The sequence below is a fragment of the Canis aureus genome, chromosome 38 (genome assembly GCF_053574225.1).
Source record: "Canis aureus isolate CA01 chromosome 38, VMU_Caureus_v.1.0, whole genome shotgun sequence".
NCBI classification, from domain to species: Eukaryota; Metazoa; Chordata; class Mammalia; order Carnivora; family Canidae; genus Canis; species Canis aureus.
Genome location: NC_135648.1, coordinates 22,443,485 through 22,462,477, shown reverse-complemented (window position 1 = coordinate 22,462,477; position 18,993 = coordinate 22,443,485). Strand labels below are relative to the sequence as shown.

Here is an 18,993-nt window from a genome sequence, read left to right as displayed (position 1 = left end):
GCAGGACCCTGCTATGACATTCTGAGCCTCAAAGGGCCAGGGGACCCTCCCTCTCCTCCTGCCCTGGGGTCTCCTGTTGACCTTTCCTATTGAGCAAACCCATCTGGTAGCCTGTGAATAGCAGGACCCACTGACACAGTCCAAAGAAGGGCAGCCTGCTGGGACACAGAGCAGGTGGAGAAAGGTAGTGCATGGGATGCAGGGGCAAACGGAGGCTACCCAGCATGGGAGGATAGCAAATAATTGCCCTCCAAACATGTAGGCAGATCCGTCCCACCCGATGGCCGCCCTTTTGCGCTGGCTTTCCCCCACTCCCCCAAGCGCAATCTTGTGGAACAGTCATAGCCCTTGCCTGCATGGAGTACCCAGTGTCCAGAGGAGGTGGAGGCCCCAGCAGAGAATAAGTCCGAGAGGACCCTAGAGTCCAGGGGCCAGCCCCGCTCGCATAACCAGTTCTCTATCCCAAAACATTGCAGATCCCAGGGCTGCACCCACTGACGTTAAAATCCGAGTCCTGAACAGCACAGCCATCAGTCTCCAGTGGAACCGCGTTTACCCTGACACAGTCCAGGGCCAGCTCAGAGAGTACCGAGTGAGGACACCAGCTCTCAGCCCCTCCTAACTACCCAGCTTGCTAACCAGGGCAAGGGCGTAGCAGATGCAGGCCATGAGATACCTGGAAGGGGTCCTAGGGGTAGTTGTTGGATCCAGAGTTAATTCAAGAAGATGGTGTTGGCTGTTCAAAAATACACCTGGAAAAAATTTTATATATATATACATATACCCAGGTGTGTCCTGCAACAGATATGCTGAGATTCTGCTCAGCAGAAGATCACATGAAGGGTGGTGGGTTTGGGTTGATGCTGCATATCGCTCATCATGCTCATAATACATGTGTGAGCAGACACACATGTATCTTAGGAGCAGTGTTGAGGCAGCACTGAGCTACACCCCTCTCCTAATGGCCCCTGCTGGGCTGCTTGCCTCACCCAGTCTGGTTTCATGAAGCCCTCACTAACAAGGCAGAGCCACCAAGACATTGTAAGCACTTTCCCTGTTGTCGCAGCCAACTCCGGATTCTCCAGCACGTGGATTATCAGGGCCCTTGGCTTCTCCTGATCTCCCTGCCTATGGGCAGTTTCTGCTCACGTGTCTCTCCTCTTTGCAAAGGTGGGCTGAGGCGGGGAAAAGAAGAAGAAAAACAGGTTATGCCAGGCTCTCCCTTACACATAGCTTTATTTAAAAGTTGCCTGGGAAGTGACAGAGGCTGTAGGCATGGGATGCTGCAGGTTCTGTGACTCACAGGTCATTGAGAGTTGGCTGATGGACAACTGGGGACAGAATGGAAGGGATCGGTCTCTTTTTAGGACATCAATTCGGTAGGACACTAATAAGGAAGACAAGAGAATGTGTACACTTAATGAGCTCTTCCCCAGCACTCGACTCACACCCTTAACCTACTTGCCTGGAGATCATTCCAGCTAAAGCTCCCCTTGGGTCCCCTTCTCAAGTGTGGATCTCCTCCTCTTCCTTTGCCATCGGAGGCCCAGGTAATGGTGACACGGTAGCCCGACCTGGGCCTTCGTACCTAGTGCTAACCGTACCTTATGTCCCAGACCTCTTGACTCTATCCATAACACTACCACCTTCTCAAGGCCATCCCATCCAGGATCTTGCCACCAGGCAGCCTGGTGTCCACTGACTTGGACTTGTGTCTATCGCATTCTAAAGGTCTTCAAACAATATTAAAAGAAACCGCTTGACTTCAAAGGATTAAATCAACTCTCATATTCAGACTTGTGGGGGTAACCTGTTACTTTTCAACTCCTGCTTCCTGCCAACCTAAACCATACTAATCCAACTCAAGGGGATGTGGCCTTTGAGCACAGAAGAGAGCTCTCCGTGCCTGCACCCTGGGCTTATCCTTTGTGGTTCCAGCATGAACTCTATGAGCATCTTGTTCCCGGGCCTGGAATTAAGTGCCATGATGGAAATAAGCACCAGCTCCATCAGTAACTTTGGCCAACTTGCCTACTTCCGAGAGAGGCAGTGTGGCTCAGAAAATGATTGAACCCCAAGCCCCCATGTCCTGTTTGACATCAGTTCACACTCACTAGGGACTAATGAATGGGGCCTCTAAGGCCACTGCCCCAGCCCAGGCGGGGCTACCCAGGGCATTCGGGATGCGGAGCCTGTGGCAAGCAGAGGGCAAACTGTCACTACCGCTGGCACTAACTACTAACCCGGCTCCACCTGACCACCCCCTCACCGGCCTGCCTCTGTCCTGAAGGCCTACTACTGGAGGGAGAGCAGCTTGCTGAAGAACCTGTGGGTGTCTCAGAAGAGACAGCAAGCCAGCTTCCCTGGTGACCGCCCCCGCGGCGTGGTGTCCCGCCTCTTCCCCTACAGTAACTACAAGCTGGAGATGGTCGTGGTCAATGGGAGAGGCGATGGGCCTCGCAGTGAAACCAAGGAGTTCACCACCCCGGAAGGAGGTAGGTCTGCCCTGAGACTCTGCAGGGTGGGGCAGGACAAGGGCAGCACGTCCAGGTGGGCCTCGAGCAGCCCCAGCATACATTGGCCAGACAGCACAAGGTGACCTCTGCTGCGACCCCCAAGGCACCTACGTCCTGCAAGCTGAGCCGCTCCTGCCATCCCCCGAGTGCTGCATGACCGGCTGGCCTGCCCTGACAGGACTGTGTATCTCAGGAGAAGACCTCTATTGCCTGCTGACAGAATTCCAGAAGGGCTAGCGGACTGACCTTCCCCCCTACAAGGGTGCTGCGGGAGCCCTGGCTGCCCCCTGACTCCGGAGGTCGAAGCACAGTCTCCCTGACCACCAGAAGCACCCGGCTTATTCCCCAGCACTCAGGACCTTCAGAGTTCACTCAGCACTGTGATCCAGAAGCTTCTGTCTGGACAGGTGGCCCTGCAGGGGGGGCCCTGCCTGCTGCTGGTTCCAGGTCCCCCTGGTCCTGGGAGGCAGATTCCTGCAAAGCTCACTACGTCCTGTTTATCAGCTCTCGTTTATCAGCTCGACATTTGCCGATTTCTCTTCTCTTTCTCCTCCCTCCTTCCTTAATGGCTTCCCCCATATTCTTCTTCTCTTCCTCCTTCTCTGTTCTTCCCTCTTGCTTTCTTTATTCCTCTCTTTCCTGCCCCCCCCTCGCCCCATTTTGCTTTCCATCTCCAGCCTCTCCCCATCGCCCCCGCTCCTGGTGCCCTGTCCCTGAGTCCCATCCTGGGTTTCTTTCTCCTCGCCCCTGAACCCACATTCTCAGCTCGGGGACTGAGAATCCTCGTCTGAGGACTGGGGACTGCGGCCTCTGCACACACAGCTGTGGTTGGGTCCCTGAACAGCTCGAAGGCATCTTTGCAAGGGAACAGCCTAACGTGTGCCCAATCCACCGTCTTTGCTAAAGGAAAACCTGACTTCTTCCCCATTTTAAACAGAGTCTGAGCCGTGTGTGTCGTAAACGGGGGGGATACAGCGTCCTGGCTGGGGCTGAGGGCTGTGCCCCCTCACCCCCATGGTCCTCCTGGGTTCTGACGTGGCAGCCAACCAGCGTGGGGGTTGCCCAGAGGTCCATGCCTTCATACTTGTGCTTTGTTTTTTTTGTGTTTCCTCATCCTGCCTCTACCCACCCCTTCTCTTCCCCTGCCCTCTCCTCCTTCCCCAAGTACCCAGTGCCCCCAGACGTTTCCGAGTCCGGCAGCCCAACCTGGAGACAATCAACCTGGAATGGGATCATCCGGAACACCCCAATGGGATCCTGATCGGATACACTCTCAAATATGTGGCTTGTACGTTCCATCCTTCTTTCTCTTCATCTGGGATTCAGAAACCCCATTCTCACCATTTCACTAAGGAATCGAAGTAGAAAGCCTATGGGTGCAGAGAACAGTGCAAAGGGATGGAAGCGCCAAGGAGAAAGTTCCCCGGGGTGTTAGGTGAGGCAGGTGAGAGCCAGCCCTCTGCTTGCCTGACACAGCTCCTTTTGCAGGAATCTTCTAGTTGGCCAGGGAGAAAAAGGGAACTTCTGATCTAATGAGGAACTCAACCTCGGCCCCTCAGGGATCTTAGTTAGAGTCTCCAACACCTACAAGTTGTGCACTTCATCCGATGGGTAGATTGCATACAAGAGAATCCACACAATACTCGGGGACAGTAAACAAAGTGTCACGTATGGTAAGGCAGCTGTATCTTGAGTGACTCAGTCAGGAACGTGGGCAGGGAAGACCTCACCAAAAGAGCTTAGTGTCACCGCTGGAGGACAGGAGGGTCATTATATTTGAAAAACCTCTAAAGTAGGTGATGTCGTACCTCATTGGGAAGCTCAAAGGGCCAGCTGTTGTGTTGTTGACGATTTTAATAGCCGACTGTGTGCCTGTACGCTGCTCTGAATCCACCTCTGGACCTGACCATTCCCCTTTGAGCTATACTGAATAGGCCTTTTACAAAGGAGGCATTAATGATCAAAAGCTCTAGTGGTTCTGCCCTAGTTCTGTTTGAAAGGAAGAAAGGAACTCAAAAGTTTTGTCCTCGTTAAAAAGGCCTGGGGATTATAAACTAAATCTTTCAGAATCAGCCACATAACTTTATAGTGAGCTGGAGATAATGAGATCAGTGAAAAAGTCTTAACCCCTGGTTTGTCATTGAAGAGCCAGAAAGTTCTTGCCCAGCAGTCTGCCCTTGAACCCAAATCTCCCATCCCCAGGGTCGGGGATCAGGCCCCACTTGTTCCCCTTGCCACAGAGTCAGGAAGGCTTTCTCCTTCCAGCTGCAGATTATATAACCCACCACGGCCAATGTTACTGAAGTTGAATTCACTTACCTCTCTCTCCCCAGTTAATGGAACCAAATTAGGAAAGCAGATAGTGGAAAACTTCTCTCCCAATCAGACCAAGTTCACGATGCAAAGAGCAGACCCCGTGTCGCGCTACCGCTTTACCCTCAGTGCCAGGACGCAGGTGGGCTCTGGGGAAGCAGTCACAGAGGAGTCACCAGCACCCCCAAATGAAGGTAAGTGCATTGCAGCAGTTTTGGGGGTGAAAGATCCCGGCTAATCCAGATGCCTAGAGAAACACCCTGGCCTGGCCTTCTGGCTGGCCGGCCTTCTGGGATGGAGAGAAGACAAGGCTGCAGGTCCTCCAGCCCCCAATAGAATACAAGAGAACCCATCTCCTATGCTGAGAGGTAGATGCTGGTGATGTATCCGGAAAACTCAGATCTTCTTCGATGGCTGCAGTCAGACCTGATCCCCACTTTGTCTTGACTTGCTCTGGCTCCTAACATCTATCATCTGTCCTCCTGGGGCGGGGATGGGGGTGGTGATTGTGTAGGTATAAGGAAGCAAGCCTGAGTCCACAGTGGACGTGACATGAGGGAAAGCACATGGAAAGTAAACCTGCTGATGAACTTCAGAGAACTGTGGAAGTGTTCGCCTATCGAGAGCGGCAGCACCGTTACTAAGGTTGCCTGGGGAGGGCTCTGGGACACCCCTTCTCCCAAAGACACGTGGGCCAAGGAGGGAGGGAGGCCTTGATTGAGGCTATTTGCCAGGATAATGAGCTGAACAGGAGGTGTAGTCTGAGCTGGGTGGGGTGTCAGGCCATGGGGAGGGGGTGTTGGGAAACAGCCACTGGCCAAGCCAGCTTCCCCAGAGCGAATGCGCTCAGCTCTTGGCTCCTGGCATCTTCCGCCCGCGGAGCATCCCCCAGAATGCACCTGCCTGTGAAGGCCACTAGAGGGGACTCCAGGCTCACTTGTACCCAGGCTGGTGCTCAGAACCTGCAGCGAAGGCGGGAGGTCAGGTTTACAGAAGCCCGGATATTGGCAGCCCCCCTCCAGAAGGAGGGGACTCCCTGCCTCTCCAGAGGTACAGTGGTGTATTCCACAGCCATTTCCTGAGTACCCCCAACATGAGGTGCCAGTCCCTGTGCCAAAAGCAAGGAACACAGTCTAGAAGGGGAGACATCCACAGGAATATCTAATTGCTGTTCAACATGAGGAACGTTACATTGAGCAGAGGCTGTGCAGAGGAGGGCTCGGTTCTACAAAGGAAGAGACAGTGTGGACAGGGATTTTTACAGGAGATGACAGGGTACTCTGTGCAGTGCTTGCCCAAGAAGGCTGAGGGGCGATGCCCTGCCCCTGGCCCAGATTGGCCCTCCCGAACACCGCCTCCCCACCCCAGGAGAGCCTCGGTGCTCCTTCACTGGGGCTGCCAGGCCTGCTGCCAGGGCTCCCAGGTCAGCCTCATAGCAGCCCTGCCTCCCTCCCCAATCCGCAACCCCCCCTTATCCGGCCAGCACACCAGTGCTGGGACAAGCTGGAGAGGAGATAGGCAGAAGCTGGAGAAAGGCCGACTGGGTCATTCTCTGGTCTTGTAAGCCAGGCCTGAGCCACGCAATAAGCTCTCCTCCTAGTTTGCTCATCAACCCCCGGCATTTGGGCAATTTATTATGGCGGGGGGAGGGGGGGACTTTGTGGCTAATAATATGCCTCTTACCAAAAGCCTGGCCAGACAGGGGATAGTGCACTTTCCTGATGACTCAATTCTATACGGAGAGACATAAAGAGAGCCCCTTGTCCCTCCCCATCTCCGGCCCAATACAGAATATCAGATCAACAAAGCCCCATTGTCCAGCCTTAGTGACCACCCTGGGATACGTTCTGGGGCCCCAGAGGACAAGAACACAAAGGGAGACTTTCTTCTCAACTTAGGGTTGCAGTAAATTCAGGAATTTCTTTTAGGGCTCCCAATCCACAGTTGGGTTTCTTATTTCATAAAGTACAGCTGGTGGGAAAGAACTGGGGCAGCAGACCCTCGGGACAGGGGCCTCAGGGCTGCAGTCTGTGGCAGTTCCTGGGCCTTCCAGGGCTGAGATGGTATGGGAGAGGATTCATGAAATATGCTCACCCCTCCTCCATCCACTGCAACACTCTACCATCTCCCCACAAAGATACAGGAGCCATCCTTTTGACTGGGGTAGATGTCCTCCTATGCCACCTACACCTTATGCCCTCAATTCTTGGCATCGTGGGTGGTTACCCAGCCTTCTTCATAAAGATCAGCCCCGGCCAAGGAAAGGACACACCCTTGGGGAAAGACCTGGAAACAGAGCACTCTAGGTAGACTGTCCCTACTAGCACCCCTTAGATGATAGTCCTTGAGTGGAAGTAGAATCAGAAAGGTCTCCAAGATCCTGGTGGACAGTTTTCTGTAGGAACATACCAGACCCCCATGGAGTTGAACATGGACACCAGTTGGCATCCTCAGGGCAGTAGCCAGCACCTGGCCACACTGTCTGGGTCAGGTTTGAGCCAGACGGTCCTCTACTTGCTTGTCCTGTGGTTTCACCTGTGCTCTCTTTTGTCTTCCCTCTCTCATCCTTTCTCCCTCTCTCTGGCCATCTTGGGCGCTGTGTTCTGAAGCTACTCCAACAGCAGGTACCGTACCAGCAGCAGAGGTAATGGACATGGCATGGGACAATGCAGGTGGAGCCCAGCCCAGCCAGGGTGGAGAAGGAGGGAGAGGCTCGGGACAAAAGCATGCTCCAGACTCACTCTTTCAGGGGTTGGGAAGCCGGACTGTCAAGAAGGATGTGTGTGTGTGGAGGATGGGATCAGAGGAGGTCAAACCCCTCCCCTCTTCCCTTCCCTTACTCTTGGCCCCCTAGGATGGCTTAGGAGTGGCCACCCCACATGCACAGGGGCTCCAGACCTAGTCTCTGCACCTGCAGCTTTCTTAGAAGCTGAGTGATTACTTCCCCTGACTGACCTGGGCCCTTGCCTGGTTTTGACGTCTCAGAGCACAGAGAGAGGGTCCGTAGCCCTTGGGTGGCCAGCTGTGCCCCTTAAAGGAATGCTCTACCATGAATGCAGGCAGCTGGCTCCTGGCTTCTGGTCAGGCTGCCATCTCCTGGAAGGGTGACCAACGGGTGAGCACGCTGTGCATGCTGACCATGCATGCTGCATGGGGCCCTGGCGCCAGCTCTGCCATCTACCGTGGGTTCTGGTCAGTGACAATGAGTGAGCTTGTCCTTGGATAGGGCCAGGGGCTCCAGGACTTGGACTCTTAGTGGGCACCGTGGGCTGATTGTTCCCTCGCTCCTTAGAAACCCAGCTTCTCAGAATCTTCAGCATTAAGAACAGCCTCCACTCTCAGGGTCTGGGAATGGATAGCAGACACGAGGAGTGGGCAAGCAGGCCCGGCTTAGGCAATGACCTGCTGACCACAGTCCTCCTCTCAAGCCCTCATGTTGTGGGTTCAAAGGCACCAAAGGGCGTGTCGCCGTAGAAGGCCTATCCTCAAGCTGGAGATGCTTAGGCAGGGGATCCCGGGGTTCCTCCCCCTGTCTTCCTCTGAAGCTGACAACAAGGCTCACCCTGGCAGAGGTGGGGGGCAGGGGATCACTAGAGCCTCCTGAAGCTCTAGGCAGTGGAGAGGACTGAGAAGCAGGTGAGGAAGCCGAGGGTTAGCTTATGATCTGGGTTCCTCCCTCCCCCTTTTTAGGTTGATTCTATTTCCGTTGCACACCCTGCTTCCTTCAGTTTGTTTGTTTTGCCAGATCTGTGGGTGGTGCGCAGCTATCATCCTTCCCTCCCCCCCAACCCCTTCCCCCTCCACATCATCACCCAGGCTGGTGGGTCCCAGTGCGTCCCCACAGGGCCTAAACACCTCCACTGGGATATGAGGTAGAATAGAGAGGTGTCCTGGGCCTAGGGACCATGGAGAAAGCCATCCTTGTACCCTGGGGGCTGCCCTAACTTTCTGACTCAACTTTGCACAAAAGTCTCTTCTGGAACTATTCTAGCAGGTGCTCAGGGTAGCCTAAGCAGACTTAGTGAACATAGAAGGGGAGACACAAGACCTCAAGTGAATCAGCTTGATGTTCATTGGTCAGGCAGGTCCCAGCCCACCTCCCCCTTTCTGGGGCCCAAGGCAGCTCCACCTGGCAGCAGGGAGCCTGCCCTGCTCAGGGAGCGTCCGTGCCAGGCCTGGCTGCCCCTCTCATGAGTGACCATTCCAAACTCCCCACTGTCTGCTCCCCATTTAGAGAACATCCAAGCCCATCACGTATGCACAATGAGTGCAGGTCTCTGAGCCTCAATCAAATGTGCCTCCTAGGCTTCAGCTTCCCTATGACACGGCAGTAGAGGCCATGACACTGCACATCTTTGGAAATGAGATGTGCTGGTGGCATTTGCTGTTCTCAGCTGTCAATGCCCAAGAACCTCCTTTGCAATTTGCAGGGGCCAAGCTGTGGAACCCAGGTTCGACATTTTTTATATCGGTCTGTTGTCCAGCCCAGGGCTCCCTTCCCTGTCATCTTCCCTGAACCTGGATGTCCCCCTCCCCCTGCCACACTGATCTGTTCCTATCTTACCCAGTGAAAATAATCCCTCTCATGCTCCCGTGTCTGTAGCCTCTCAGGGTTGCTGCCCATCTGTCCTGGACATCTGTGGTTTGGCCAGGGTAGTCCGTGTGCCAGGTGGACATTTTTGGATGGACCTTCCACCTTGGAGTGTCTGGGGAATGTCCTCCACTGTAACTCAGATCTGCACATGTTTGGTGGGCAGCTCCATGGCAGGTTCTGAAAGTGGAGGGGTCAGAAAGAGTCCCCTCTCAGTTTTCTCCAAAAAATGTGGTGTTCCCCAAAACTCTGGTGGAAAACCCTCAGCCGTGGCATTCGGTGTCTTCCAATGTGCATGAGGTCACCCATTAGGCTGACGTGGCCCTGGGGGAGGGGTGCCGTATTTCCAGTTCTAGGCCCACCCTGGACACCCACACACACACACCTCATCCTCCATTGCCAGGCTGGTGGTCTCCACCCATCATTGACAAGGGTGGTGGTTCTCCAGCCCATAATTCCTGCTTTCACTGGAGATGACATCCTGGCTCAACAACATGCCTGGCCAGCCTATGGGCCACTCCATCTCCAAGCCCCTTATCCCGTTCTGTTCTCTCTCTCTCCACCCCAGGGGATGGAGTCCTCTGAATCCCCTTGGACCTGAGCCCTGGACCGTTTCCGTGTGAAAACTTGCCTTCCCCGCTCACCTCTATAAGCCTCCAACTCAGCCCGAGGTTTTCCTTCTTGCCTCTGCTCTCCTGGTCTCCCTGTCCATCTGGCCCTGTCCAACCATGGGACAATAGACGCAGCTAATAAGTGGGTCAAAGAGAACACTGATTTGCCAGCTGGGACCTCAGCCAGCCGAGGCTGCCTCCTCCATGGTGACTCCAATGAGGAGTCCTCGGGGAGGACATTTGGGAAGCCACTCCTTGCCTCTTGTTCCCCTCTAACTGATACCCTGAGACTGTTACCACTGAGCTGAAAGAAAGGCAATTAGGTGGCTGTCATCAGAAGGGCTTCCTTCTTGTCGCACTTGGCAGAGGGACCTTTGCAGGGGAGGGACTAGACCTTGAAGCATCCTCAGAGTCATTTCCCATTCTTATTTCTGAACAGCAGGACCAGGGGAAAAATCTCGCCCCAACCTAGCCTCTCTTAGCATCTGTTTCTAGGGCTAATTACTGGAGCGCCCAGGGAAGCAGGTGCAAGCCTAACTGTGGGCCTGTGGGAGTGTAGCGTGTGTTTCTGCTTTATGAGAACCAAGGGGCATGTGAGAGTATGTATAGCTTTTGGGGAGAAATGACACTGATTCTGGGGGCCCAGGAAACGTACAACACTGCTCAGGTCTGCGCTACGCAGAGTGGGATGGTCTTAACTCAAAAGGAATTTCTCCCCAAAGCTTTTTGATGATGCCTTTTAAATAGTTCTAGAAAAGGAGGGCTCTGTGAACATTGTACTTGCCAGAAATTATTAGAAAATACGTACCGATACAGGGAACCAAGTCAGAGCAGATCCTGCCCAGATGGGCAAGATAGTCTCTCCAGATTCCTCCCCGCGGCGCAGAGTGGCCGGAAAAGCCCATGTGTGTCCGTGGCCACAGGAGCTGCAAGGAGCCGGGCCTGGGAGAGAGCCGACCTTTAGCTTGTGGGGCTCTCGGGCTTCTCCGTGCTTTTGTCTGTCTGTCCATCTGTCTGTCTTGGTGAGTGGGATAGGTGAATTCTCTCATGCTGAGCCATAGAGCACTGAGCTCTCCAGGCCTGGAGCCACCTTGAACTAATAGATCTTTGAACAGTGACTTTGACAGGGAAGGGCTATCCCCTCCTCACACCTTCCTGACCTCGGAGTTGACTGGAGTCCAGGGAATCTAGCAGTCTGCTTTGACCCTGCCCAAGAATCTTTGGAATGCATGGGACATAGTTGGCCACCCAGTGTGACTTCTGATCTTACACATAGGGGAGTGGCTGGGATCCCAGAACAGCCCTTCTTTCTCTGTGGGGACTTGTACCATCAGAGACCTAGGGGAATGAAAGGGCTTTTGTTGGTCAGGCTCTTGTTGAAAAGGTCTGGGGTCTCTTCATTCTCCCCTGAGAAAAGCTCTCAGGCAGTTGTCTCTCTGGTTCCCTCCCTGTCCTGGCTCCCCTTCTGGGCAGTGGGGATATTATCTTCCTAAACTTCTGGAGCTCTGAGATAGGGCTGGGATGTGGCTATTCCTCAGGGGTTACAAGTATCTTCTTATGTCTTAACGCCCTGCCTTGTGCCCATAAGTGGACTGTGATCAGATTACAAGAGATGGCAAGGGGGAGAGTTGGCCCTGCCTCTCTCTGATTTGCCCCCACCATTCTCATACTCTCGGCTTTCGTAATACTGGAACTAGAGAGTTGTAGGGCAGTCCTCAGTTAGCTTCCACGACCCCTCTGCAGAAGGAAAGAGGGCCTACGGAAATGATGTCATATTGTCATATTGGTAGACAGCCCCCCCACCCCCCTGCCCAGGGCTGACTGATGTCAAGCATAGCTTTGGACGGGAGATAAGATTGTGAAAGTAGGCACAGATTTGAACCAGTCCCCCTGAAAATATATGTAAAAAAGAAGCCCACAAATGTATCTCACTTGCATCCTGGGATTTCTCCATCTACTGAGCACAGACTATACGGTGACCCCAATAGCACCCATCCCACATCCTAATGTAAAAGGAAAGGACTTGTGGCACCTGGAGCCCGAATGTCCTTGGAAGAGAGGAGTCACTACAAGTTACTGCAAGGTGGAGCAGGGTCATTGCAGGAAGGACCGTCACTGGGCAGAGAAGAAGGGAGGAGAGGCAGGGCTATGGACAAGAGCCAGAGCCTGCGGACAGGCGGGCAGTGAGACCACGCTGGGAGGCTGACCCGCAGAGTGGGGATTGTTCTCTCTCTGTCGTTGGGTTTGGGGGTGTTAGAACTCAAGCAGCCGTGAGAAGGGGCACCTTTGGAGTGAATGGCTGGAATGGGAGTCTTCCCAGTGCTCCTACGGGACACAGCCAGCCACCTGCCCCCCTCCAAGGCCGGAGCTCCAGGGCTGGACCCAAGTGCTGCTAACAGGCCTGTGTCTGGGTGGCGCTGGCCAGGGACCCTATGCCATCTCTGGGGCCTGAGCGATTCGGTGTGGGTCCTTTGCTATCCTCATCCTCACTCTCAGCCGGGTGCATGCTGGGTGCTTCGAGCCACACAGACCATGAGAAGAAAATGAAACGCACGCGGGGCTTCATTCTCTTCCTGGCCCATGGCTGTGTTCTCTCACTGTGATCCGTCCGACCTGGTCCGTCACGCTGGGGGAGGCTTCTGGTTCCTGAGCTCCATCTCCTCCCGGGGGCTGCCTGCCTTGCACGCGGGGCCACGAGTCCAGGCTGGGGACCCCCAGACCAACCAGACGCAGCTGTTTTACATTTCCCTCTCAGCTCCTCCCACGTTGCCCCCGACCACGGTGAGTGTGACGGGCGTTGTGAGCAGTACAGACGCTACTGCCACCGCTGCCACCACCGAAGCCACAACAGTCCCCACCATCCCAAGTGTCGCACCTACCACCATGGCCACCACCACCGTCGCCACAACTACAACCACTGCCGCCACCACCATGGAGAGGCCTCCCACCACCACCTCCGAGACTAAGATGCCCGAATCCGGTACTACCCACTGTCCCTGCGCCCCATCCCTCTGCCAGAGGCCCCCCCGCGTAGGAGGGCGGGTCTGGGATGCCATCGGCCAACACCTCCCTTTGTTTTCTACCTGGAGAGCACATGGGGATTCTCAGTCTGGTACCCTGGGGCACAGAGCACCACCCCCCCTCGCCCCCGCCCGGTGCAGGCCTTGGGTGGCTCTCCACTCTTCACGCCCCCATTCTGGCCTCAGATCCTTGTTACTGGAGTGTCACCCTCCCCAGGCACCACCTCTGCGTTCTGAATGGGAGAGTTGCCTCTACCTCCATGCTGAGCAGCAGCTCAGGGCTGAGTACCCTGGAAGGGAAAGAGTGTGAGCAAGGACCAGGGCCTAACACTGGAAAGTCGGCCGGAGAGGGCTTCCGGCCCGGGCCGTGTCACACCCAGACCTGCAACATAGAGGGCCGAGCAGTGGGGAGTGGCCGGCCCTGCTGGGCAGCTCTGTTCCCAGAACCCTGCTCTTCCCTTGCCCTTCTCCCAACAAACCACATTTACGGCCTTTTTTTTTTTTTTTTTTTAAAAGAAGAACTTGTAGGAAAGGGCATTGCTAGGGAGCCCCGTAATGCCCGAGGGTGCTGTGTTGCTCTTTCCACTCACATTCCCACACTCCCAGATGCACACATGGAGGGACAATCACAACCTTTCTAGGGGCCCCTGGTAAGAAATGACTCCAGGGCTGGCCTGCTAAACCCAGAAAATGTGCTGTTCCTCCGTCATGCAGCCAGGCACAGAAGCTCTGTATTTCTACCATGAGGAGAGCACTGCCCCTAGGAATCCAGCCGTATGTCTGAGAACCAAGCATCAAATACTCTTGAGGGCCTCTAGCTTGCAGAGCCCAAAGGCCATCTGTAAAGTCAGCATGATGCAGCTGGCAGGGCAGGCAGGAAGCACCCAGAACCTTCTTCCACCAGCAGCTATGGGATTGTAGGCTCCCCTGTGTCCTAGGCAAGTCCCTTTACCTTCTGGGGCCTCACTTCTGAGCACCTGAATGAGGATGGTGGCTTAATGCACGTGTGAGTATTGTCTTTAACTCCATTATGTGGACTTTTGTGAGCCATAAGGGGACAAGTGATACATAACTGACATTATGTTCTTCAGGCCTTGGAAACACCGATTTGCTTTAAAGGTACAATATCTAGAATTTAAACAATATGGACTTTAGGAAGATGTCGGTGGAGGAAAAAAACTGGCAGGCTCTTAGAAGCTGCCACCAATAGTCTGGTGATGGGTGTTCTTTGGGGCCACAGGGAGGCATCTTTGCCTTATAGCAGGGCTCAGTGTCCCCATGAATGCTGTGGGGTCACAGAGGAGATACACAAAGGATGAAGGGACTGGATCTTGCTCCCCAGCAGAGTTACTTGTCCTCTGGAAAGGTTGTCCTTGCTGCCCCGTAGGACTAGCCCAGTGGACTCTCACATGTGACTCCTAACTGCCCAAGACTGTGCAGAAGACCTGCCTGTGCCCCTGAACTTATCCTTAAAACCAGGGACACCCTTCAAATATTCTCTTTTCCCTAATGAAGCAGAGTGGCTCTGCCATCCACTTTTTTTTTTTTTTTTTTTTTTTTAGTGATCTTTCATCTTTATCCTGTCTTATGTCTTGGGACCAAATGTTTCCTGAGTTTACTTTTTTCAGGGTGAAATGGGACTTTCTATTTGTCCTTAACTTGTCTCTTTCAGATTTCAAAGGATACCCTCTAATTCTCCCATTCCAGGACTCGGTCTGCCGATACGTACTTCCTCTCACACTTTCTGGTTTTATAGTAACTGATAGCTGTCCTTCCTGGTCTTACTCTTTGCACGTCTTCTTTAGCAGTCAGATCCAGGTCTCTCTGCACGGCCTGCCTTCCCCCACCTCCCGCCTCTAAGTTGTTTTTGCTTTTCCCCATCACTTCATCTTTTCTAGTGGTGCCCTAATCTCCACTACCTTTGAGACTGTCAGATTTGGGTCGATACTGTATTGGTGGCCAAACTGTTTAAACCCAAATTCTCTGGCTATTTCCAGGCCCCAGAGCTGAGGAGGAAGAAGCTCAAGTTCCCAAATCATGAGTTCTCCTAGTTCATTCCCACTAGCAAGAGCCATGAGATTCCAAGGAGCTGGGATTTGGGGTGGCTTAAAGCCACCAGTACAATGGAAACACCTGGCAGATAAGTAAAGCAGCCTGTCTTCTGCCCTCCCCACGGAGAATGCCCCATGGTGCCGTCAGTGGAGTCTCTTTCTTGGCCCCTCACCTCACACGAATCATATTCACCTGGGGGCAACTGGGCAACTGAGAAGGTTGTCGTAGGGAAGGCGCTTCTTTGAAGTGACGACCAGGAGATCTTTTATCACTTCCCCAGCCCTGCAGACTCAGTCACATGTCAAATAGATAATGAATAAATGCATCACCAACGTGCTCTATTCATTTATTTTTGACAAGTGAGTTGGTGACAGTGCCCCCTTACATGCTAATAAAATATACAGGAGCCACACTTGTAAAGTCTTTGAAATACAAGGCTTCACGCTAGTACTCCACTATTAAATCTTTGCTGGGAAATGGGGTAATCAGACTGCTGGGACTCGTGAAAAATGATTATGTTTGAAGATTAGTGCCACTCGCCTGTCCACAGGCTATGGTTTCAGATGGTGCAGTGGCTTTGATAAAGTAGCTCCCCGCTCGTAGGCACTAGATAATTAATGTCTTCCGTATTGTGTGGAGATCAAGCCTCAGAGACAATTTAGTGTGCTGAGAAACCAAAAGAACTGGATTCTTCTGGTGTCTGAACCTCTGAGAACTGGGTGTCAAGAAGGAGTTGTCTTCTTGGGGTCCCAGCTAGCCCAGGAGATGGTGAGCTGGGACCTCTGGGGTTATAGACACCTCCCCCCCAGTCCCCTTGGACAATCTGAGGCCCTGTTCCACATAATCTGACATCTTGCTGACCAACATGGTCACAGGGAGTCTGGAGTCACCCATCTGGGTTACTGTTCTCTTCCAGTCTCAGGCTGGAAGGCTTTCCCACGTTTGGTCCTGTCCTTCCTACATATCATGACTCTCAAGGGGCTTCGAAAGATCCCATTCTCCTTTCTGTAGAGTGTGGTTGAAAGGAACAACCCCTGTCGGGCTATACGCTGGCCAATGGGGCTTTCTCCAGGTTCCTTCCGCCGCCCCATCCCAATCCATGACGATCTAAAAAGGGAAAGAGCCCAGGTTTGAGCCTCCAGTGGCATGGATCGAAACCCACTCTTTCATTCCTGCCCCTCCCTGTGTGGACACACAGACCATTTCTAGCTCTCCCTGACACACAGATCCTCCTGACCGCACCCGCTCATACCTGGATGGCGACTTCCGGCCTGGCCACCAAGGCTGCAGCTTGGAGCTCTGTCGGGCCCTGTGCACAGCCTCTCCTGAGTCTTCCCTCCGAGCCGCGCACGTGTGTGTGTGTGTGTGTGTGTGCACGCATGTGTGTCTCCAGAGCTGCCTCCCTCCCAGAACTAACCCCTCTTCTAACCTACCCACCAGCCCCCGACAGGCAGTCCATATGGAACGTCACGGTGCTCCCCAACAGTAAATGGGCCAACATCACCTGGAGACACAATCTCGGGCCCGGAACTGCCTTTGTGGTTGAGTACATCGACAGTAAGCATTGCTGAGCGGGGCGGCGGCGGCAGCGGGTAGCGCGGATGCCATTAAGAGATCCTGTGAGCTCCCCCGGGCTCCGAGGGGCCTGGTATCCCAGCTGAGTGATGACTTAATGAAATCGATACGTGCCCAGGCGGCAGCGGGGCGGGAAGAGCAGCCGCAGGGGAAGGAAGAGGCTTCTGCAGCCATCAGTAGAGGTCTCAGGGCGCATGTGCCGGGGAGGACCTGGGTGAGGGGGCCCTTCGCCTATTTCCTGCCCAGGAGGAGGGTTCCGGATGGCGCCCCACGTGAGCCCAGGCTCACTTCTGCTTGGATTTCCTTAACTCAGAATCCATGTTTCTGGTGTCTCCACTAGACGGGCTAAGCCAGTTCAGACGTTTGGGTACAACGGCGTTGTGCTCACGAGGAATGCCAGCGGCCTAGCATCTGAGGCACAGACCAGGGTGACTTGTCTCAGAGAGCAGGTGGCTTGAGCTAGCTGTTCACTCTTTATTGGCTCTTGGGATCAAGGGTACATCATTATTACACTGTAGAGTGTAGTCAGGATATCCGCCTTCTTTGAGTGAAGGCCCCTGCCCCCAAAGACTCAGACCCACCATGTTTTTATCCTTGGCAATTAAACCAGCTCACCCAGCCAGAGGTCCACCTGGGCTAGCTGCTCGAAGGCCCCTAGGGAAAGAGCACAGCCAGCTCTTAGTTGTCTGTGGCTGGAGGGGGTCACATCCATAGAATCGGCATCCTGAGGGTGGTCCCTGCCATTTCAGCTTCCTACACCCACCATTCGCCCTCCACTTCACATGCAAGTGCACTCGCTTCTCCTGATGTGTGACTTCTCCACGTGGTGAGAAATGAGAGGTGAGACCGGAGTGAGAGCCAAGAAGTAGAATCCTGCCTCACCTCTGTTTACCAAGAGGGATGCTAACTGGCTCTCTGACCCTCACCGGGAAGCTCCCCACCCCCAGGAAGTTTGTCACCTCCAGGATGACAACACTGGCTGACACGCTGCCAGTATAAGGACGTAGGTCATGCTGTTTAGTGCTGAGCCGGTAGAGAGGAAGGAAGGAAAGCTTGAGGAGGAAGAAGAGGGCCCTTGGCGGAAGGGCTGCTGGGTAGGAGAGTCAGCATCGCGTGGAAGGGCTGGCGGAGCTGCCTGGTCACCTTGTGCCCTGTGCCATGGCCCAGTCCTTTGCCCCATGCTTCTGCCTTTGACAGGTGATCGGGAACCTAAGCACTGCCTCTCCAGCTCCTGGCGCCTGGCCCCAGGCTGACTGAGGTTTCTGTTCCCCAGGCAACCATACGAAAAAAACTGTCCCTGTTAAGAGCCAGGTCCAGCCCGTACAGCTGACAGACCTCTATCCCGGGATGACATACACGTTGCGCGTTTATTCCCGGGACAAGGAGGGCATCAGCAGTACCGTCATCACCTTTATGACCAGTACAGGTGAGAGGGGGTCCGGCTCAGCCACCCCTGCAAGCATGGGGCATTTCATTCCATCTTCGGCTTCCTGCTTGTCTCTTCTCCTTGGAAAGAAGACTCATCCCACCCATTCCTCACCTTGCATGGCGTGTCTCGGCTCTTAGTATGTATCAGTCCACAGCTCCCAGGAAGCCAAGAGGAGCCAGAGTGCATGCGCAGTGCAGGGGAAGCGCCCTTCCCACCCCGAGGCAAGTGTGTGGTGTCCAAAGGAACTAGGGCTGTAGGATGAGGATGGAGGAGGCCGCCTGGCCCCCCTGACTGTGCGTGGAACCAAAGGGCTTGGGCCCTGTGCATGGGGCCGGGGGCTGGCAGATGCCGAGCAGCCTGCCCCATATGCACAGACCCTGCTCCCTGCATGTAGAATTAAGAGATAGGGCCATCCAAGGGTCTTGACCCAAAAATCTTCCCAGGGTCATCACATATGTCACAGCCTTGTTACTGTCATCTGTAAAAAAAAAAAAAAAAAAAAAAATTCCAAAGCGTGCGATGCGCGTTGTTTGGGGCTTGATCTTGGCTTCATTTTTGTCCCAAACTTTCCACGGCTTCAAAGTAGTTGATCTTCCGCTGTGCCGGGGAAGAAGAAGAAGCTCTCTAGTAGGAGAATAGTTCTGGCTCAAAAGGGACTTCAGCTATAGCTACAGAAGCTACCTCAGTGCACCAAAGGACTGGGCTGGCAGGGGCTCAGTACAAGGTAGAAGGTCAGGGTGGGCAGGCAGTTTGGAGACTTGAGGGCACCTGCTCATGTGCTTGGGTGTATCTTCACAGTCGGCTAGGTGGGTGGCCATGCTAAGCCCTGAGGCAAAGGGTGAAGGTTGGGGAATGAGCTACAGAGAGAAGAGGACCAGTCCCTGTC

At 54.1% G+C, this 18,993-nt stretch overlaps 1 protein-coding gene and 1 long non-coding RNA gene across 20 annotated transcripts in view; one reads left to right on the top strand and one right to left on the bottom strand.

The window, feature by feature from the left end:
* The window catches only part of NFASC (neurofascin), a 181,711-nt gene that overhangs the window by 144,793 nt on the left and 17,925 nt on the right, over nt 1-18,993 (top strand). For 7 of the 19 annotated variants that reach the window (XM_077886742.1, XM_077886738.1, XM_077886740.1 and 4 more), the window contains 8 exons: nt 477-592; nt 2,291-2,495; nt 3,682-3,804; nt 4,850-5,023; nt 7,439-7,453; nt 12,787-13,011; nt 16,544-16,660; nt 17,952-18,104. In XM_077886742.1, the coding sequence (XP_077742868.1) occupies nt 477-592; nt 2,291-2,495; nt 3,682-3,804; nt 4,850-5,023; nt 7,439-7,453; nt 12,787-13,011; nt 16,544-16,660; nt 17,952-18,104 (1,128 nt within the window). The other 12 variants (XM_077886753.1, XM_077886750.1, XM_077886749.1 and 9 more) reach the window with 7 other exon arrangements.
* LOC144307194 (uncharacterized) lies at nt 1,207-6,639 on the bottom strand. Its single transcript, XR_013374128.1, has 3 exons — nt 6,513-6,639; nt 4,836-4,978; nt 1,207-1,387 (listed from the first exon to the last, which is right to left on the bottom strand). It is a non-coding gene; the product is annotated as an uncharacterized LOC144307194 (long non-coding RNA).